Genomic DNA, 23,465 nt, shown 5'->3' with positions numbered 1-23,465 from the left:
TGAATGTTACAAAAAAAGCTATTAAAAAGCAGTTCAGAGATAATACTCTCAGTGGCCTGGTTAGATCAGATTTCAGTTTATGACTACACACAAAACAGAGAAGGATGTTGAGAAGATTACGGTATCTACCAGCACTCCTGCTCTAAAGGACTCAAGTTGAGACAAAATTATATTCTTAAAGCAGTTTGACATAGGCTGGATGCCCTAACCAGATAATAAATCTTCTTTCTGTACCTTGGGACCATAGTTCCACAGACTATAATAATGCTTGTATTTCTGATAAAAGGCTAGTATTACTTTTCTTTTCCACCTTGTTTTAAAACTCTTCTCTCCCTGTTTCCAGCTGTATAGCCTTGTGCATGCCTTTATACCAGATCTGGCACTAATAATCTTCTCATGACCTGATTTTTCTCGGTAACCCTGCTCAAAACTGCTTTTCCTCAACTCCTAGGAATTTACATCAGAGATTTCAACATGTATAATGCTAAGTTAGAACTGAACACAACCATCTTTTAGAACTAGGAATTTACATCAGAGATTTCAACATGTAGTAAGTTAGAACTGAACACAACCATCTTTTAAGATCATCTTTTAGACGGATGTGCCAGGTGTCAGGGGGAGAGAACAGTAAGGAAAAGTATATTTGTCTGGTTAACCATGGGAGGGAATGCATATGGAGAAAGGGCAGTTGCAGGAAGGAACAGGAGGAACTTAAGCAGTACTGAGTTGTTAAAGCAATTCACATACTTCATGGCCTGCAGCCACCACAGAGTACAGTGCTAGTTAGGGTGCTGACTTTGCTCTTTGCGTAGGTCTGGATAATAGTTCAGTTTCCCAGAATGTAGTTATACATATGGGGAGTGTATACAAACATTACAGAATCTTAAAGAAATTTTTAAAATAGTGTGTAGTCACCTGCTTGTAAATAAAGCTGATGAGAGTCTTAGACAGCCAGTCTGACTTGAATTGCTAACAATAACTTAATTATAAAACACAGTGTTAATGCGGATCTCTAGTACAGTACCACTCATATTTAAGAAATTCTGCCTGCTCAAGCTTCCTTTTGCATCTGCTATGAACTGTCAGAAGAGACAGCAGACAGAGAAAACAAAGTAAAGCAGTGGTATATGTAAGGAAAACCAACCCAACCCATGAAAACCAAAAGTGTATAAAGGGATGTTCTCTTTAAAGAAAGAACTAGATCATGAAGATCTGGGAAAATGAGGATAAAAAGGCAATACGGTGTACACACACAGAGTCTGATGCTACATTTTCCACTTGTGAAAAAATGTTACACGAAGTGTTAAATGGTGTTAAGGAAACTGAAAAAAGCAATTGAAGTTTATCCAGCAGAGAACATTGTCCAGTCTTCCTCACCAGAATCTCCTTGAAGAAGATTTTAGCCAGTACTGCAGGACCTAACTGGTTTCGCTCTTTTTGGAGCTCATCAGCTGCAGGTAACGGCTGCAAAACAAAATGAGTGCACAAAACCACAAACAGAGCAGAACAATGTGCTAAAGGAAGAAACCTTCTGCATTGTAAGGCATGCTTTTGTAATCCAAGCACATTTTTTTCTGAATGGCTGTGTCTTGAATGAAAAGTGGCAGCAAAGCTGTTCTTTCACACCAGAAATTAAGAATATTGCGCTAAAAACTGAAGATTACTTTCCTCCTCCCAAATTGTCACAGTATCTGTATTCTACTAACTCTGGCAAAAAATAACTCTAGTTCTGTGGTCTTGGACAATGTAACCATGTTAAATATTTGAATATAGATCCTATCCGATTAAGACCAGTTTAATTTAGAAGTATTACCTACAGTTAACAAATACACTAGGAAACAAAATGCTTCACTCTGCAAGAGCAGCTAAAGTCCTGTTAATCTCTCATCAACTTCACTGAATCTTTGAATTTATCAACAGATGGAAAAATCAGAAGGTAACATACTAAGTTTTAGTGGAGTCAGCTGAAGTTTGAAATTATGGTGCACATCTGTAAAGAAATTTTAAAACTTCCAGGAACTAATAAGTAAGGCTAAGATTGTCCTCAATTATGTAAAAAAGTAAAGAACAACACAATAATTGGAACTTAAAATTTTGGCAAGATCACTGATTGTTCTATCAACCTTCTTTGAAAAGGAGAGATCAGAGACAAAAAACACGAGCAGATAAGATGATAGTAATATTAGCTACAATATGTAGTACATGGACAGAGTCCACCCTGAATTCATTAAGTAGAACTTCCAGAGGACAAACAACGCCATATGCCTCAGGAGTTCATTAAAGCCGTTCTGAAACCTGGTCCTAAATGGTGTCCTAAACAGCTCCTTGAGTTACAATTTATTGTCTTTGAGTAATTTCCACAAACAATTAGGTAAGAGCTAAAAACTGCTGACTGCATTTTTCAGAAGTGGTAATTATTAGCCAGCATTCACCTCAGCACGAAGTGGGATCAGATGGCCCCAGAAGATAAAACAAGCCAACACTGTAGCATAATGTATACCTTTCTGAATCACTAGAGCACTTGATGTAGGGACTGCATTTGAAGTTTCTGTGTTTAAAAACTGTCAGGAAACAAACTCAGATTAAGCCACACAGTGGTAAAATCTGTGAGAGCAAACCCACTTTTAAATCATCCAGGGACATCAAAAGTGTTTGTAAAAAGTGCTTATTGTGTGTAAAACATAGTTTTAAGAGCAGAATAAAATAACTGGCAACATTTCCAATTCTATTCTGACTGCATGGCAGATATTAATAGTTCTCAGCTGCAGAAAATGCAAATTAACTTGAAAAGTTTGAATGTTTTATTTAGTACACATGAAATAAGAACTGGAGTTCTTATGTGCAGAGGTGAGTTCACAGTATGCAGTGTGGATATTCCAGAGCTGCAACCTTAATGGAAATTTTAGTACTACCCTTTTCATGCACTGATGAAACAAAAGTGATCTTAAATGCAACAATAATAAAGCCTTTCTAGCTTATTTCAAGCTTTATAAACTACTACCAGTTATTTCTCCAAGCATGTATTCCATGAAGTCTTTTCAAAAGAATGAACCTCAACTTCACACAAAGTTTTTTAAAAAGGAAAAAAAAAATCCTACATAAAATCCATACACTTCTTTTTTCTTCTTCCTTTGACTACTACCTACCTTCTTTTTAGAGGAAGATGAACAGGATAGCGGAAAGCTGGAACAAGTAGTGAAAGATAAGAGTTGAGATTCATAGCATTAGAGAAAAAAAGGAGATCACAAAATAAGTACCTGAGAAGCAGAAGATTGGAAAAATGAGTACCAGAATAACATTTTTTCAAAAGAAGGCAAATTAAGTACAATTCAACAACACTCCAAAAAATACTCAGCAAGCTGTGTTACATTTTTGTATGCAGTGCCACCTGAAAACAAACAGGACACACAATCTTCAATGCTCTAATCAAAAATTAATAGCTTATTAAAACATTATTTCTAGAACATGTAAAATTTTCAAATTAGAAGAATCACAGTTTTCATAAATATTTATAGTAAACAAACTGGAACATATGATCAGCAGAAAAAGCATCTGCAACTGATCTTTTGAAAAGTCGGCATAATGGTAAAGTGATTCTGCTACTGTACAACCTGAGACTCTGCTTAGCAACTTCAAACTTTGTGATACCTCCTGCTTAGACTTAGGTTTCTTTTCACTGCTCTGAACTCCAACGTCCTACCCTTGATGACTTATTGCACTCTTCATGCTTACTAATTAGTGGGAAGCTGAAGGGTAACTCATGAAGCTGCTTCCCTAATCTCAAAAGATTACAGGTAAATACTATGCACAGTTCAGTCAACTACTTTAAGTAGCTTGTGAAAATCCTCTGGAAGATCCTTATGTCAGTATGTAAGAAAGCTAGGAAAGCTGGTAAGCTATGATAGTGTTACAAAAAGGGAATTATACTTTCATATTCTTAATTCAGCTAGTTTTTATTCACACGTCATGTACCTATATACTCAATACTTCAGTAACAGACTTGTGAGCTGATGAACAAGCACTATGATCTATATTGTTCACTAATTCTCAAACTTGATCCTCATTTTAGTGAAGCATTGATTCTTAAACACAAAGGCAAACACCCTGTTTATAACATTTATTGCATTTCTGTTATTCACAGGTTCATTCTGATCTTATGTCAACTCTTTCAGTTTTAACTAACCACTCCCTTCCTAGTTGTTTAGTTTTGTGTAGTTTCTTGCCCAGCCAACAGAGCACAAAGTATGGTACTGGTCACAGACAGAGAAGCTACTTACAGATTAGACAGAGAGCAGGATACATTCACCAGGATTTTTATTTTTATTTTTTAAAAGGAAAAAGAACAAGTAGGGTGTGGAAAAGTGCAGCTTCCCTCTACAAGTATTTTTTGGAATCTCCTATCTTTGTCAAAACTTCCTTGAATTGTGTACAACTGGTGGGTCTTCTGAGAGTATTCTAAGAAATATTTTCATTAGCACCTGTAAGCACCATAGGAAAACCCACTGTCATAAAAAATTATGTAGTAACTGAAGATCTACCATGTCAGATAATCAATTTCTGTCCCTAAACCAGTATCTGTATCTACTTCTCCCAGTGCTCATGAAAAAACTCCCTTTCCCTCTTCACCAACCAGGAGGCTGATTCCTTTTTCCATCATTTTTCTCCCTCTCCTTCTCTTTTAGTGTTGCACAGCTAGAAAGAGTTAAGGTTTTCTGTATAACTGCAAGATCACTCTTACATAAGAGGGACCCACTTTCCAGAATTCCAGATAAAAACTGGAAAAAGAAGAACTATAAAAACTAAGTAAGAAGACTATTGCAATTTTGTAGTCATTCTTTACTCTCTTACCTTTCCCGTTCTCCTTCAACCCATATTGGCCAACCTCCTACAGCAATGCAGAAATCCAGAAAAAAGAAGGAAACAGAACAGCATAATAGAGAAGAAGCTTACAGATGTTGACAGTATAGCATATAATAGCAAAAGAGGAGACAGAACTACTTATAATGAAAATTCATTTTTAAAAGAACAAGCTATGGTAACTTCAACAGTTATGTGTTTAGGAAAATACACTGTAAAAGGAGCAGAGAGGAAAAAAAACAAACCCACAACCAAGCAGAACATGTTTCCTGGACAAACAGGAAACCTGTTACACTTCTGCCCAAATCAAGAGAGCAGAAAATTGCCTGATGTCCTGAACTGTTGATTATGAGCAGAATTTATGGAGGACTATCTAATTCAGGGCAGCAGGAAATGAAAGGGTGGAGGAGGCTTCTAATTAAGAAACAGATTGAAAGAAGTCCTAGCAGAATAGCATTTCTACAAACTGTGTTAAAAAGAATATAGGTAAAGGTAAATTTCTGAAAATATCTTGATGGCTACTTTTAAAGGCAGAACAGTAAAAATAATTGCAAGCATTAGGAGTTTCACTGATGTTACAGAAAATTATTAATTTGAAATTATTTACATCAGGATAGGATACTTAAAAGGTTATTCTCTCCTGAGCCTATTTCTTTACGTCACTTTTAAGCTGACTCTCCCACTGTAGAAGCCAAAATGTTTCTGATGGAATGAATACTCACAATGAATGCTGATGTTCATTAGAACTCCTACAAAACAAACTTTTTTGGAACCCATGTCTCCATTCTGAAAGTTTCATCTTTTTAATTCAAATTAAAATGCATGCAAGTCTAAAACCAGACAAGCCCATTTTACAGAAAATTATTATACTTTTACAAAACCTGTAGAGAGAGGTAATTTACATTTGGATGAAAGTGAATATATCCAGAAATATGTCTATAAGATGACTGGACTTTCCCTCTTCTACAGGATACTTCTTATAGAATTTATGACAGAAGTGATTTTCAGTAAGATATAACCACACACACACACATACCTCGTACTCTTTCCTGCAGACCTTTAAAACATCATTCTTTACAGATGCCTGAAAGACAGATAAATTTCTCCATTTGTAGTAGAAAATAAGAAAACCTTGTTGAAAAATTAAGATTATTCTACCTTTCTACTAATGGAAAAACCATGGAAATGATGTAACAATAATAAGATTAACAGAATTGCATAGGACACTGCAATAAATTGAAGTGTTTTTATCAGGTCTGGAGAACACCTTGAACATTTGAAAACTTTGCAAAAAATACATTTGGAAACAGATATATTTGTCATATTTTCAGAAGATAAGAAGTACCCAGTATGTTTACTCACACCACACCTCTTCTCTACTCTACTCATTTTGTATACTTACTGCTCAGCTCTTGCCAAACAGTTCTAACTACATGCTTTAGAATGAAGGTGGCACATCTATTTTTTTTTTTTGCATGACAACAACTTGTAGTAGGCTGCTGGTACAAGACTAAAATTACTCAGGTAAAATGCAAGATACTACAACAAATATTAAGTACATCGGTGCTCCAGAACTGAGTTACAAGTTGACTTTGAAGATTTAAAAAAAAAAAAAAATCACAAAATGCTTTACAGATATGTAATAGAGAGGTCATTGCTAAATTTATGTATTATGCTTTAAATTGTCACTTGACAAATATAGTGACACAGTAAAACCCAAAACAACTGTTTTCCATCTGATGAACAAAAACCTCTTAGAAGAGGCCTAAAAATCATTACAAAAACATTACACTGAAAAGACAGAGCTTAGAAACAGCCACAAACTGTCTTCCACGCAGCATTATTTTAAAATAACAACTTTGATGTAGAGATTGCGACCAAAAGAACCCCAAAACCCAATAAATTTACTTTATCATAACCAAAGAGAGCTTCATAATCTTTATGGATTTAATCAACAAGACTATGAAGTAACAAACCAGTGCATATCAGTAATAAACACACACCTACTATTTGCAGAGCAAAACTAAGAGGATTAGCTCTGATTGTCAAGTGCTGCCTATAGCTAGCTTGCCAGGTCTCACACTGGAACTCCTGTGGTGCCAAAGCTATAAACATAGTAAGATTTCACCTTAAGTGTATCTTCATCACTGAGTAATGAAAAGTACCATCAGAATGTACAAAAAAGGCACAAATAACCCTAAGGTCTTAACATTTCTTCTTCAGGCTCATGAAGTTACAGCAAGCAGCCTAGTCCTACAGCACAGTTAAAAGTACATACTCAAAAATATCCCCCCTGAAACAAACACAGGTTTTTTGTTTTGGTTTGTTTTTTTTAAACTACATTTTCATCTCATACTTTTTACTTAGAATTCACTTAGAAACCATGAATGATGTATTTTGGTTTTTGGAAACTGGTTGCTGGCATTTATCACCAGTAGCACTTCCTGGGAATTACCTAGTCATATTATGTAAATTTAAAGAGAGTTTACAAGATAATTTGCTTTTGATGTAAAAAATGTATTAAGCCTGAACTTCACAAACAGTAATACATATAAATGAATTCAACATGGCACCATTTAACATTAACCACATAAAAATAATTAGAAAGCCTTACCTGTTTACATGCTTGTCGACATTCCACAGCAATAGCTAGCTCACAGCAACCTAAACCAACCCACCCATCAGACTTCTTCAAAACTCCTTTGAAAATAAGATGACAGTACATATTACAGTAGAAAGAGAAACACTGTTATCGTTCTCCCTTCTCTCCCTATGAATTACTTTTCAAACTTTATATTGTCCTCATTGAAGAAGTCTATTTACAGATTACATTTTTATTAGAATTTACTTCACAAACAGTAATACATATAAATGAATTCAACATGGCACCATTTAACATTAACCACATAAAAATAATTAGAAAGCCTTACCTGTTTACATGCTTGTCGACATTCCACAGCAATAGCTAGCTCACAGCAACCTAAACCAACCCACCCATCAGACTTCTTCAAAACTCCTTTGAAAATAAGATGACAGTACATATTACAGTAGAAAGAGAAACACTGTTATCGTTCTCCCTTCTCTCCCTATGAATTACTTTTCAAACTTTATATTGTCCTCATTGAAGAAGTCTATTTACAGATTACATTTTTATTAGAATTTATTAAGTCATTCCAGACCAACTTTTAGCAAGAAAGGAGCAAATCTATGCCTTAATAAATGCTGAACCTGGCGGTTATGAAGTACCTCCTACACACTGATCTTAAAGATGCTTTATACAAACTATTTAAAATGTTTTATAATTTTATTTATCTGAAATACAAGCCAACAGACACCTACAGGGAAAAAAAACCTCATTAAAATTAACTCCTACAAACACATCCTCTTGTTGGTTCCAACAGCACATTCTTTCCTACCACAGGAGGGCCCTCAGAGTGGACGCCGCACTCTGCTGGTTGGTCCACTGTCTAGGAAGTGCTTGGGTCTCTGGCAATATGCTGGGCACACACCTCAGAGCCAAAACAAGTGTCACTACAGAGAAAGCCTCTGAGTTGGCTGAAGCATCCACCCAGACTGAACTGGTAATGAAGGAGACTTAGTGCAGGTGATATACTGCAGGGAGAACAAGGACTACCCTCCTGGTCAAAAGGCAAGTACCTGCACAAGGTGTGCACACTGTAATGATCACCTGCAATCATGTGATGACCACTTCAGGTGGCTGAGCTGCAAGGAACAGTTAAAGGGCTCCACAGTTTTAGTGGGTCTGAGTTAGAGATTGACAGGTGGCTCTAAAACCATGTCCCTGTAGAGGACACCACTGAGAATGAGGTACCCTGGACCCTGGTGACTCACAAAAGCAGGACTCAGATTCAACCTCCACCTTCCAGAATCACTATGAAACCAGATACGAAGCCTTAACTCCTGTGGAAACCAATCAGCAAGGGCTGCAAGGAGTAACTGTACCAGCACACAATGAACACCATAAAAAGACGAGTGCTTGTAGGCGGTGACTGTTAAAAGGCAGTGAGGTGCCCATCTGCCAACAGAGAGTCAGGAGAAGTCTGCTGCTTCAAGCCAAGATCAGAGATGCTGCCAAGAGGATACAAAAGCTTGTAAAGAGCACAGACTATTACCACTATTACTCTTTCATGTGGGCATGAATGTTACCCCTTCTGAAGACTGGAATGACATTTGCTTTCCTTCAGTCCTCAGGCACCTCTCCTGTTCCCCACAACTTACCAAAGATGGAGAGTGGCCTAGCAGTGACGTCCACCAGCTCCCTCAGCATCCACAGGTGCATCCCATCAGGTACCCATGGATTTATGGATGTCCAGATTGCTTAATTAACCCAGTCTTCATCAACCAAAGCAAACTCCTCCTTTAGGAATCAGGAGTTTAGTCAGGAAGGCCCCTGACTTCCTCTGGGGCTCCTTAGGACATTGTCCAGCAGTACAGACAGACGCAAAGAAGGCAACCAGTAACTCTGCCTTCTTTGTATCCTCTGACACCAGGGCACCCACCTCATTCAGCAATGGGCCTATATTGACTCTACTGTTAGTTTTATCTGTAATGTATTTCAAGAAGCCCTTTCTGTTGTCCTTGGCCTCTCTTGCAAGGTTTAATTCCAAAAAAGCCTTAGCTTTCCTAATTGTCTCCCTACATCCTCTGATAACAGTCTTATATTCCTCCCACGTAACCAGCCCCTCCTTCCATGATCTGCAAACTCTCTTCTTCCACTTAAGTTTGCCCAGCAGCTCCCTCTAACCATGTGGCTGTCCTGACTCCACTTCCTAATGTCCTATCCATTGGGATGCTCTGATCTTGAGCCGGGAAGAAGTGGCCCTTGAACGTTAAGCAACTATGCTGGGCCCCTTTACCTTCTAGTACCCGGTACCATGGGATTTCCCCTAGCACAAGATCCTGAGCTCCACCATTTCATGGCTGCTGCAGCCAAGGCTGCCCTCAAGCTTCACTGCTTTGACCATGTCCTCCTTGTTAGTGAGTATAAGATCCAGCAGTACGCCACTCTTTGTTAGCTCATCCACCATTTGTATCCAATAAGTTATTAAAGCACTGGAGGAACCTCCTGGACTGTGACTGGCGGGTGGAGTAGGCTCTCCAACAAATAGTTGGGTAGTTAAAATCTCCCAGGAGAACCAGGGCCTGTGATTGTGAGGCTTCTTTCAGCTGCCTGTAGAAAGCCTCATCAACTTCCTAATTCTGATCAGGTGGCCTGTAACAGACACCCACAACAGTATCACCCATGCTAGCCCATCCCTTAATTTGCACCCACAAACTCTCAACTCAATCTTCATCCACCCCTGGACAGAGCTCTATATATTCTAGTTGCTCTCTCACATAAAGAGCAACCCCATCACCTCACCTTGTTGGTCTATCTTTCCTAAAAACGTTACAGCCATCTATGACCACATTCCAGGCATGGAAGCTGTCCCACCACATCTCTCTGGGTGGCATCCCTTCCCTTCAGTGTGTCAACCACACCACACAGCTTGGGCTCATCAGCAAACCTGCTGAGAGTGCACTCAATACCACTGTCCATGTCACCAACAAAGATGTTAAACAGCCCTGGTCCTGGTACTGATCCCTGAGGAACACCACTCATCACTAATCTCCTCTTGGACATCAAGCCATTGACCAAATTCTTTTGAGTGTGGCCATCCAGCCAATTCCTTATCCACAGAGTGGTCCATCCATTAAATTCATATCTTCCCAATTTTAAGACCAGGATGTCATGCCTGACAGTGTCTAATGCTTTGCATAAGTCCAGGTAGATGACGTCAGTTGCTCTCCCCTTATCCACCAACACTCTAATCTCATCACAGAAGGCCACTGAATTTGTCAGGCATGATTCACCCTTAGTGAAGCCATGCTGGCTGTCATCAATTACCTCTTTATTTTCTGTTCCACGATCTTCCTGGGCACAAAGGTGAGACTGACAGGCCTGCTGTTCCCCAGGTCTTTTTTTCCTTTTTAAAAATGGGGGTTATGTTTTCCCTTTTCCAGTCAGGGGGAACTTCAAAAATAATTGAGAATGATCTTGTAATGAGAGCAGCCATCACTCTCAGCACTTGTAAGGGTATCCATTAGGCCCCATAGAGTTGTTCAGTTTGCTTAAATATTACCTAACCCGATCCTCCTCCATCAAATGCAAGTCTTCCTTGCTTTGGAATGTAATGATTTCAGGAATCTGACATTCCTGAAGGCTCATCTTACCACTAAAGACTAAGGCAAAGAAGGCTATAGCCTTTTTAATGTCATTTGTCACCATGTTTCTTGCCCCATTTAGCATCAGGCCCTCTTTTTCCCTAATCTTCCTGTTACAAGAAACAGGGCAGCTTTCTTGCTACCCTTCACATACTTCACTAGGATCAACTCCAGATAGACTCTAGCTTTTCTAACCCCATCATGCATTACTAGAGCTCGGAAAAGACAATTCTTGAAAATCAGCCAGTTCCCTTGGACCCCATTTTCTCCAGGGCCATATTCTATCCAGTTCTTCCAAGCACATTACCTGTGCCCTCCTCTATTGCCTTTTCAAAAGGTACGGATTATATGGCTTAAAACTGTTACAGTCTCTTCTTTCATCACTACCACTTCTTCAACCATAGCGTGCTAATTCACTCAAAGCATTTTAGAAATGTCATACAATACGATAGTACTAGTTAACTCCAATTTAATCTATTTTATATCTCTCATTTTAACGTAATAGTCCTGTCTTGTGATTTACACTTTAACTTTCTAAATCCACCTGTACCAAGCAGTTTGGTTCTTGATCTGAGCCTCTGCACTTATTAAATTGTGTGTCTAGTTCTTACTATTTCTACCTGGTACTCAGTTTTTTTCCAAATTGTACTGCATCTAGAGGCAAAGCTGCAACAATCCATGATTTTATAGATCAGGCTAGGGTACATTGAACTAAAATAATAGAACAACTTTTTTAAAAAGAAACTTTGTCACAGAAGCACATACAAACATATTAAACATTTTCAAACATTTCTTCTAGGAAAATAAAAGTTTTAAGAAAAATAATGCAAATGTAACCCAGTTTAGACTAAAGGAAACAAGACACCAAACACAGTTTATAATGGAAACAAAATGAAAGTTTAACTACCACAAAATCTATAGGTGCAGGTGGTAAGCACAACATCAAAACACACATACAGTAAAAAGGAAAACAATTCAGTACTAAACCAGTATTTCTTACCTGGCAAAGAAGAATTTATACAACCCCAGACTTCTCCCTGAAAAGTAAAATGCAATTAAACAAAAGTAATTTTACAGAATAAGAGAGTTTCTAGCAGACATAAAACAGCTTTTTCAGCATTTTGCCCTGGGTTTTAAATACCCTATTAGAAGAATTCTTATGTCTAAAACATCTTTTGAAGAAGTGCTACATGATATACATTGAGTACCACTTGCTTTGACAAGAAGGCTGCCATTTACAGAGCATATAAAATCAATATACTGTGATTACCTGGAGCACACTCACTAGTCGGCTTTTGCCACTTCGTGTTTAAAGAACTAAGTAGCAACTGTTTTAGGCAAAGATTGATTTCTCTAGGTCCAAGATCTGTGGAGAAGCTTATTGATCTATGTGACATTTGAGATATGTGATGCTCAAACACTCCAAGAGATAAACAGTGTATTCAGACACTCAGGGTGTCTAGTATTTATCTTGAGACATCTAGGAGTGTTCCACGAATAACTCCTGCTTAAAACAGGTATCTTGGCTAATCACTGAGCAGTTTTACTCAGCAAGCCCCCACAATGTATCTACAATGTGGCAAATGCCACAGACAACTGCAAAACAGGGATTTTGGTGTGGGATGTGCTGAGACTGTAGACAGAGGCTTACAACTGGTGCCACAGCCAGCCCTAAGCAAGGAGACAATAACCACGCCTTGAACTAAATAGGAGACTCAAAGAGTGTTCCAAGTAAATCACCAACTTGGCAGAAAAAGATACTCATAACTGGACCAAACAAATGCACAGGGTGATAAATAATTTTTGGTACACATGGACAGTGATTAGGTGACTACCATAACGTATCCCAGGAATCAGCGGTATAAAAGAAAAGAGTATCAGTCTCAAGACACCTCCTAAGGCCAGATCTCCATCCCCGCTCTATTATGAGACCAAGAGGACACTGGTGGAGCTCTGGGTGGTGACTTCCCTTTAACTCTTTTATTTATTTCCTGGTCTTTATCTTTTGTAGTTTAGGGCTAGTTATCACATCTATTATAAGCTTATGACAAACACATAGTTTTAACTCTTACCAGCTGTTCTGTACTTAAATAAAAGCCTATCTGTGCACTCGATACTGTATTATCTTTGTTTTGCCCTAGGGGGATTTTGAACGATCCTGCTTATGGCATTGTGACACCCTAGTACTCCTTTCAACTATCTCAAACCCCACCCCCCCCCAACACATACAACCACACACAAAAAGATTTTAAGGTGCCCCAGAGACAAGAGAAACATAGTTTCAGGGAAAGGTAGATACATGGAAGAAGAGAGTTGTATAAGTGAAGTTTACTAACATGTAAAGTTACAAGAAGGATTTGTTTGGTTCGCCCAAATAGCAAAGCACTTCTGGTTCTAAGAACAGGTTCTGTTAAATGAACTAAGGGGCTGACGGTATAAGGCAGAAGAATCCTGTACATTATTTTCATTTATTTAATTATTTATTTTTTCCCCAGGAAAAAAAAAAGAAAAAGGTGAAGAGCTTAATAAAGAATTGCCGTCCCTATCTCCCTCATTACTGTTCTTACTGAGACTACTAGCCAAGCTAATAAAGGGCATTCTTTACACTGGATCACACACTGGTCTGCCACCCACCCTATAAAAATTACAAATGTTGTTGAAGGAGGTGTGGAAATTCCACATAAGGTATGAATTTTATCTCAACTGTCAAAAACTGTCAATCTGGCCTTGACAACTTCCCCTAGTTTAGTCTGTTTTGCCTGTGATGGTAATTGCTGAGCAATTTCAAACCAGGAGCCTTTTGTCCTATTTTCTCTCCTCTGTCCAGCTAAGGAGGGATAGAGTGGCTTGGTGGACACCTAGCATGCAGCCAAGGTTAAACCCCCACAAGGGGCTTTAAGTGGAAGAGTGCTGAACATGTTCTTTAAAACAAAATGAACAGTTCAATTTAATCACACTGAAACAGCAACCTGTTTTGTCATGCAATGATTCTGTCTTCACAAGAATCAATTACTTTCTAAATTTGCAATGGATCTGTATCTAATGATCTGAAACTGTTCTCTTCTGCATCCATGTGAGTTTTCCACTTAGGTAAGAGTCAAAGTCAGCCCAAAAGAAAAGGCTAAAAAGTTGCTACTTCTACTATCTCCACCTCATTGAATCAAATAACTACCTTTATTTCATGAGAAAGTTAATGGTTGTATTCAGAAATCTTAAGAGTCTTTTCCAACCTAAAGGATTCTATGATTCTAAGATAAAGTCACCTCTTATGTTGGCAGTTACTGTATTACTTAATACCAGGGAATACCCTTTCTATCAGATAACCCAAAAAAATACAGACAACATCCATAACTAATGCTCCAGAAAATAGACCATGTGATTAAAGTCCTAACCTATGTGCCCATCTGTGAAATGTCACTAGACAAAGACAGGTAGTATTTGAAAACAGCAAATATGATATTAAGCTGAACTGTAGTTTAAAAACTGGAGTTTAAAAAATCATGTCAATCATTTTCCCCCTTTCAGGTACTCTCCAGTCCCGACTTCTAAAAATGCACTCCTCTTCTACACAGATAGATTCTACCCTTTCTATCAGGAAATAAAAGATAAAGAAAACCAATAACAAAACAAATGCTATTCACCATTTTGATATATTTTCATACCACAGATTTTACTCATACCCATAGTCATACTCATACCTAAAGTCTATAGCTTTCCAAGACACTAGAGCTGGTGATAAACAGGAACAAAACACTGAAAAAACATAATTTTGACACATAGGAGAAAAGGATCCACAGGCAAACACACGCTTGCAAAGTTGCTTATAAAATGTTTTTCTCAGGTTTACTATTCATACACATTGCCTTTTTTTGCCAAGTGTATGTTTTAGGTTATCTGGAAGCAGTATTTATACTGTTTAGAAGTAACAAAAATTGGAAGAGGAAAGCAGACCTTTATGACAGCAAATGTGTTAAGATATTAAGTTGCCAAGAGATACAAATCCAGAATTTACAGTCTGAATAACAGTGCTTCTCTCTTCCCTCAGTAGATCATCTCTAAATACACTGGAGAACTTTAAAGAAACAATTACCTTACTTATCCAATAAAAGCATTACTCCAGTTTGTTACGGTCATAAACCATTCCGAACAGCTATGGGGACTTCCTTGCCTTAGCCCAACCAAGACATCACAGCTTTGTGCCACACATGGCATGATCTAATTTAAGTCGCAGCCATCAACATCTACATAACAATCACCCAGTACACTTTTTTGCAACAGATGACGGATTTTCATTCCATTTCATAGCTTACATAACAAGGACTCTTAGCAAAATTGTCAAGTCACATCTTAGTGCAAGTAGTGTAACATATGATGGCTTTCTAAAAAAAAATAAAAATCCTACTTTGAGGATCAAATCTCATTACAAAAATTCTTCTAGCCCTCTTAACAGGGAAGAAAAAGCTCAAACACATGCACATTCTACCAGCTCAAAACTCAGTGAGGAAATAAAACAGAAATAATTTTAAAACCATATTTCACAAGGAAAACTTTGTTAATGTAAGATTGGTTCATTTTCTTTAATTAAAAACTAGCAAGCCTTACCATTGTTCCTGGACAATACTCAGGTGCTCGCTGCAGTAAGTGCTTCAAACGGGAATCACTCTTAGAAGACAAAATCTGCAAGAAATAAAACACACCTTGAAACATATAGCATGTAGCTACACACTGAATGTCTTTTTCAATCAATTTCATAATTTTTAGTTTCACCACTGCTTTGACAACATTGGCTAACAGTCCTTCCAGTATGTTATGCTTTTTATGAAGAATAAATTTTTGTATTTAGGAGTGAATGAAGATTTCCTCCTCAAACACTTCAATCAAAAAGTTTCTATTTGAATAGACAGTGTGAAAAACTTTCAGGATTTCTGCCCCACATATCAAAACGTTATACAACTATGTTTACTTAATTAACCTTCTGCTACGTTACATGACATCAGGCAACTAAACTCCTTCCAAAAAAACCTGAAATAAGCAAGTTTTATGGAACAATGATGAACAAAACCTAGAATAATTAAAGAGACTATAAAAAACTACCTATGAAAACTACCCGCAGCAGAGCGTGATCAGGTTAATCACCACCTAAGCAAACTGAAAATCTGGAAGTTTGTAAGACTGGATGGGATGCAACTGAGGATGTTGAAAAGCTAGACACTGCAAGGCAGCTTTGCTACCATTTTTGAAGGATCATAGTGACTGGATGAGGTTCCTGATGATCAAAAAAAGACAAACATTATATCCATTCAAAAGGCAAGAAAGAGAATTATAGGAAATTACATTAAATTACATGAAAATGAATTAGGGAACAGGAAAGACAAGACTGTGACTAAAAGCAGGTCAGTATAGGCATATGAATTTAGCCTGATACATTTCCATGATGAAAAGACTAGTTTAGAGAAAACTGGAGAACACCGTATGTTGTCTACATCGACAAGGTTTTTGCATGGTCTTCTACTGTATCTATATAGCCAACCTGGTGAAACATGGATGGGATGGGTGGGTGACAAACTCTCTGGACAGTAGGTCTCAGAGATTAGCAGTCAGCTCAATGTGTAAGCCACTTCGAAGTGGTGTAATACAGGAGTCAAATAAATACTGTAAATGGCTTTACTAGCAAGCCAGACAATGGGACAGAAACAATGCTCAGCAGGTATGCAGGTAAGTTTAAACCGGGAGCTGTCATTAACATAGCGGAGAGTGGAGCTGTCAGTCAGATTGGTTTCAATGGGCTGGTGGGCAACTCAAGCAATTCAACAAAGGAAAACACAGAATCTTGCAGCTGAAATGGAATAACCTCATGCAACAGTACAGGCTGGGTTTTCAATGGCTAGGAACCAGCTTTGCAGAAAAAGGGTTTGGGTCCTGGTGGATACCAAGTTGAAGGGGAGCCAGCAGTTCACTGGTACAACACTGAAAGCCAACAGCATGCTGCACTGAACTAGGAACAGCACTGCCAGCAGGTTAAAGGAAGATGATCATGCTTTTCTACGAGGCACTAATGAGGCCACATCTGTAATACCAGATCTACATTTGTACCACCCCTGAGCTAGGAATGTTATTGATGAACTGCAGAGAGTCCAGTAGAAAGCCACAAAAGATGCTGGACTTTCCAACATACCAAGACGGGCTGAGGTAAAATAAACCCTTTATCAGTTTGAAGAGGTAAGAGGGAGCAGAAAAGAACAAAATTCTTGTCTTCCAGTACCTGAAGACGGATTACCAAACAGACAAGTCAGACTGTTCTCAGAGTAACATAGGGATTTCCTTATCCTTCATTACAGGAGACCTGTGATGCCTCTTCAGGCCCAGGGCATCTCTTACTTGAATTGGCTTCAAAGGGGTGGGTGCGGGATGGACTGAGGATTCCCTCCCCCACCAACTCTATTTTAAAGCCCTCATTACGAGACTGGCAAGCCTATTGCCAAAGATACTCACCCCCTTCCCTAAAAGACGAACTCCATAAGCCTCTAGCAGACCAGGTTTCTCAAAGTGAGTCCCATGGTCTAGGAAACCAAGGCCCTGGCTGTGGCACCACTCCTGTAACCATTTATTGATTTTACCAGTGCAATTTGCCTTTTCAAGCACATTCTCTTTGGCCAGTGGGATCAATGAAAAGACTGTCTGTGCTCCTGAGTCCCTCACTGCTTCTCTCAGGGCTCTGTAATCTTCCTTCATAGTCTTCAGAGTACTCCTTTCTGTGTCATTGGAACACATATTAAATAGCAGGAGTGGATAGTAGTCAGTGGGATGTACAAGCTCGCATAGTCTTTCAGTGACGTTCCTCATGTGCCCATCTAGCAAGTAATAAACCTCTCTGGAGAGTTGGTCTGGCAAGCCAACGGATGCCTCTGTACCTTTCAGATGAGAGTCTCCCATCACTATCACTCATCACTTCCTCTTGTTTGCACTTGTCAATATATGATGAGATGGCTGAACTGTCTTGTTTGGCTCCAGCAACTTGCCTGATGCCACCTGGCTTTCATCCTGTCAAGTCTACAGAACCGTGAAGCAGTTTTGCAGGGGCACCTTGGATTTTGTGGGAAACCTCTTCTTCCTGCTGTTTTGTCAATCTTTGGAAACTTCCATTGTTCTTCTTTCTTGACCTCACTCCTTTCTCTGCATGCTGGTGGAGTATTTATTGGCTGTGTGACCTCAGACTGTGGTTTCACTGCAGCCTAGGCCTGGATTCAGCTCTTTCCTTTTCTAGCTCCCTGAAGTTACACAGCCTTTACAGTTTCCTTCAGCTCAGACTCCTGCTGCAAGAGGTCCTCCACCTAAGCACACCCGATGCGTGACGGTTTCCAATTTAACCCTGCCCCATGCATGAGGTCCAGGCACTTCCCACAGCCTGTGGTCGCTACAGCAGCCTCTGCCTTCAACAGAATCCCTCACCACTCATCTTAGTGCTCTAAAGTATCTTTTGACTGATCTTAGACTGCAAGTCTCAGCTTGCTCTTCACCTATATAATGAGTAATAATCTGAGGACTGTACTAAACTAGGAAGTTTCCTAGTGACATCCTTAACCTGGCCTCCAGGGAGACAGCACACTTCTCTGCTAGGAGGGTCTACCCAGCATATCAGACCCTCTGTTCCCTTCATAAGGGAGTCACCTACAACTACAACCCTTCTTTTCTTCCTTGTGGATATTGTTGTAATGTGGACAGTAGGTCTGACTGTGGACATACCTCTGTCGTAGGCTGCCCAACGTCCACATCTTCATTTGGCTGGTCTTTCTCAACCAGAGCCTCATATCTGTTTTTCAGTGGCACTTGGGGCGGTGAGATGGGCAAGGAACAAGTTCATTTGTTGCCACGACCATGAACTTGTTTCCATTCACTCCCCTCATCCAGGCTACTGCATCAGGGTTGGCAATGGCATGATACAGGGGCTCCCCGATCCTGCATACTTTCTGATGGGTGCTCCCATTTCTGTTTCAAAGAGGGCAGAGCCTGGCTCCACCAGTCTCTCATCCACCTGCTTGCAGCAGCACACACAGCAGTTGTCATAATTGTCACTTGTCAGCAAAAGGCTCAGACACTCCCTGCAGGCCATGACCTGCACAGGTGTACGTTTCCATGGATTCTCTGTCTGGGTTTCCACATCCACCCTGACTGGTGCAGAGTGCACAGCCTTCTGCCAGGTGGAGGCCACAGTAGATGTCTAAGAGGCTGACAACCACCAATAGGGCTCACCTGTCAAGCAGGCAGTGCTGATGCTCCTCCCCTCATGCTCACTCATGTGCCCAGCTCCCTCTGCACTGGCCGCTTTTAAATCTGCTACGGCTCCCCTGGCATGTCCCCAATCATGTGTCAGCCTCTTGGCCAATTCCCAACTCATTTCAGGTCTTGGGTCTTGCTGCTCTCCCTCAGGAACCTCCCTGCATGTCTTGATCTAGCTCAATTTTTAAAGGCATAGCACTTACTGCTGTCACTGCCTCTCTTCCACTAAGATTGTAAACTCTTCCTTCCAGCTTGGTATTTCCTGAAGAGTGGAATGTTGCCTCCTCCAGGTCAGAGGACTAGGAGACCTTGTTAACAAAGACTAAGGAAAGAAGCCATTCAGCACCTCTGCCTTATTGACATTTGCTGACACTACATCATGTACTGCATTCAACAACAGTTGCCCATTTTTACTTCTTCAGCCTTTAACTACTGCCATAGCATGTCCTGTTGCCCTTGACATGCTGAACAAGTCTCAACTCTAGCTAAGCTTTGTCTTTTCCAATATAACCTTACAGGCCTGGGCAAATTTCTAGATTTCTTTTATAACCTTTCCCTGCTTCTGCCTTCTCTGTACTACCTTTCTGCATTGACACTTGTTCATTACCTCTTTGTTTAGCCAAGCCAGCCCCTTGAAACATTAAAGTGTTCTCCTGGGGACTGGGACGGACTGTTCCTATGCGTGGAGGAGGATCTGGATAGAGATCTCTGGAGTGGTATAAAAATCAGTAAGTGGACAGCCTCTTCAGACAGCTTGTTAGCCTCTATCAAAGAATCATTCAACAAAAGATGCCACCAGCCTGATGTGAGTTAACTAAGACAGCTCTTTACAGAATAATCTGAGGGTGCCAGTCTTGCTTTAGACAAAAAAAAAAAAAAAAGAAAAGAGGGCAGGTATGATGTAAGGACACAATTTTTATATTAACATTGTGTATGTATGCTTTACTGATGTAAATTTTTTGTGTATATAAATGTATATAAAGACACAAACAAGGCTGTACCATGTAGTCTCCAAAGGTATAAATCCACATATAAGTTGTGAAAAAAATGTATTCCAAACTTGACTTTTCAATCTTTGTTATTACCTTATGCACAGAGTAAGTAAGGAGATTCACAAAGATAGATATATATAGATATATAGATAGATAGATATCATAATGAGTAGCTCACCTGCAGTTCTCAGAAACAAGAACTGGCAGGTAGAAAGAACAGCATCAACATCTTGTTCTTCATTTTAAATTCCCAAAAACTTGGATACAGAAGATACAGAAATTGGGCAAAATACCTTCACCCCTCATTTCCTAACATACTTATCTCTTCTTGATCAAATTCTGACCTTACCTTTATATCTCTTTTTCTCCTCAACTTAAGCAGAACCTGTTTTCCGTGGAAGGAAAGGTGACTACACTTTTAAACATGTAAGTTCTCATTTAAATAACAATAATATTACCTCTCATGATTCACACATCGTATTCAAACAGAAAATAATTTGCTTATATCCCTAATCTTGCTACATCATTCTCTAAAGGCATGACTTTATCTCCAAGGGATAAAACAAATTTAAAACAAGCTTACCTGTTCACAGACATCACGGCACATTAAGTTGTCCTTTGCATGGTAACAACAAGACAAGCCTATGGAAAAGCAGAGGGAGGAGAAAAAAGATATTTAAAAGACCTGAAATGCTTAACTATCAATTCTGAACAGAAGAGCCCTGGTCCACAGATGATAGCAAGAAATTTTCCTTCCCAGAAGGCAAAAAAAAACATGAGAAAATTCTGTTATAAAGCTGACACAGATCAGTTCAAGTCTCACAGAATTACCCCTGAACACTCACTGCCTCCAAAAGAAGATCTCACTGCCCATGCTTCTGCTTCTCATCACATTTCTGCTTCTTAACTTGCACTAGCTTGGCACTGCAATATTCCTTTGTGGAGAAATTCAAATTATTAGCCCAAGGGGAGGGGGGGGAGGAAGAAAGGATAGAATAATAAAAAGTGAACAAAAAAACCCAGCAAAAACTCGAGACTATATGCTTTTGTAAACTGAATCATCTCACAGAATCTGAAAAGTTCAGGAACCAGTTAGGAACAGGTGGAAAAGGAAATTAAAGCAGGAACCCCTTTTCTCAAAGAGGTGACAACACAGCTGCACGCTGAACTCGGACTTCCTAAAAACTTGGAATAAATCGTGAATTGTTTCACTCGTGATGGGTGATTTTGCCCAACTAGATGGAAGCCATAGAGTTCACAGATATGAACGCATCAACAGGAACACAACAGAGAACTGAAGCACTGACATGAGACATCAAGTTTAAAGCCGCTTTTTTAACACCATACTTTGTTGTGCTTTGTTTTCGCTACCATTCAAATGTTTCCTTCATTCAGGACTAAGCTTGGCCAACATAAAATTAATTGCACAACTTCTTGAGAATAATTTTCATCCTCACTGCCCAGTGTTTGGAACAGTGTACTAAAAACAGAGAGGCTTCCTTCAAACCTTTTAATTCCATGCACACCTTCACACTCAAGTTCATTTCATGATTACAGATTTCTGCTCAACTGTACCTGAGCTACATATCAGACCGATACAACATAAAAGCAATCCTGTACGATACCACACACATGAAGCTGCATTTCATGGTACCTAGTTACTAAATAGATTCTGACAGAACCAATAAAAAGGATCTTAGGCACGAATTCCTCAATAATTTCACAGCTTACAAGTGCTTTCACCTGAAAGGTTATCGTTATTACAAGGAGATAACCAATAAAAAAACCCTCCCAAACAATTCTATCACCACCAAATCCAAAATTCTCCAATATTGAAATGATATTTAAAAAGAAAATTTCAGATTGAAAATACAGAGAAACTGGAAAAAAAGTCAAAAAAACACCCAAAACCACAGAAAAGATGGTCTGAAACATTCACAAATTAAAACAGCTATTACAAGCTTGAACTATATTTTAATGCAGAAATCTACATCCCTGAAGAGGAAGTTTTTTTTGGTCAACTTTCTACCATTGCAGAAAAGGACCAAGGTATGACACAGGTGACAGATGGCTTGGAAATCTTTCTGATTTGAGGGATATCAATGGGATCTTCCATGTTTTCCTACTATGCTCAGTAAGCTGACCTGTGCTGAGAACCAACTTCATCATTAGCAGGCTTCACCATGTTCCAACTTCAGTTATGAGTTCACTTAACTGAAAAGCTTTGCTTTACACTTTATTAGTTTTGTTATAAAGCCAAGGTATTAGAAATACATCATACCAATAAAAAAACATTCACTTTTAGAAACAGTGTTTCTCTAGGCAAGGATTGCACTTATTTTCATAAATGTTTCTAAATGTCAGTGTGTAATGCAATCAAACTGCAAGCACATTAATACAGTGCTGGAGAAAACATTAAACTTCACAATCAAAACACATCCAGCAAATTAACTGTTGTAAGTAAAAAAAAAAAATAATCCAAACCAACATACCTAAACACAGGCTTTACTTACAAACAGGAACACCGGCTACTCAATGTTGGTTTTCTTGTTTTGTTTCACTGTAATCTCCTGAAAGTCTTCATTATATGCATTTTTATTGAGAGTAACTGCTACATTTCAGATACCCAAGAATTCAGAGTTAGCAATCTATAAAGCAGATTTGGTGACAATGCATCACTTGAGTTCCTGAGTATCTTAGGCAACGCTTAATTAAACATTCATTCTTATTTAATACTTTGTGGCCTTTTATTCATTAGTTGTCAGTGGTTTTCAGCCTCCCTGTGATTAACCAACGCACATCCAGGAATGTTCTCCTTCTCAAATCACTTACACTGCGGAGTTTCAAGTCTTATAAACTATACCAAAGCGTTCTGATTTATTTTTTTTTGGTAATTTAATTCCTTTTACACAAAACTCTAACAGATCCGTGCAACCTGGAATTAGCGAGACATGAAACCGGCCCAGAGCGGCCTTCGAGTGCTTAAGTCAGAAATGGCAGTTACTAACGAGATCCATCCAAAAACCAAACCCCTCCGTACCCGGAATTCCCAGACAGGCCCTGGAAACGCTCGGGCCCCGCGCCATGTTGCTGAGGCGGGAGCCGCCCCCCCCC

General features: G+C 39.1%; 1 protein-coding gene across 1 annotated transcript in view; it reads right to left on the bottom strand.

Moving 5' to 3' along the window:
• RECK (reversion-inducing-cysteine-rich protein with kazal motifs) overlaps positions 1 to 20,997 on the bottom strand; it is a gene marked incomplete at its 5' end in the record, with an annotated part of 54,949 nt that extends 33,952 nt beyond the window's left edge. Inside the window, 5 exons of the mRNA XM_010003739.1 lie at positions 5,894 to 5,941; positions 7,788 to 7,873; positions 12,083 to 12,119; positions 15,685 to 15,759; positions 20,935 to 20,997. Of these exons, the coding sequence (XP_010002041.1) occupies positions 5,894 to 5,941; positions 7,788 to 7,873; positions 12,083 to 12,119; positions 15,685 to 15,759; positions 20,935 to 20,997 (309 nt within the window). The remainder of the gene's footprint in view (positions 1 to 5,893; positions 5,942 to 7,787; positions 7,874 to 12,082; positions 12,120 to 15,684; positions 15,760 to 20,934) is intronic.
• Positions 20,998 to 23,465: the final 2,468 nt, after the last annotated feature.

Source organism: Chaetura pelagica, unplaced genomic scaffold (genome assembly GCF_000747805.2).
Source record: "Chaetura pelagica isolate M959 unplaced genomic scaffold, ChaPel_1.0 scaffold521, whole genome shotgun sequence".
Classification (NCBI taxonomy): domain Eukaryota; kingdom Metazoa; phylum Chordata; class Aves; order Apodiformes; family Apodidae; genus Chaetura; species Chaetura pelagica.
Note: the sequence above shows the minus strand (reverse complement) of the source record. Positions and strands in the feature narration are given on the sequence as shown.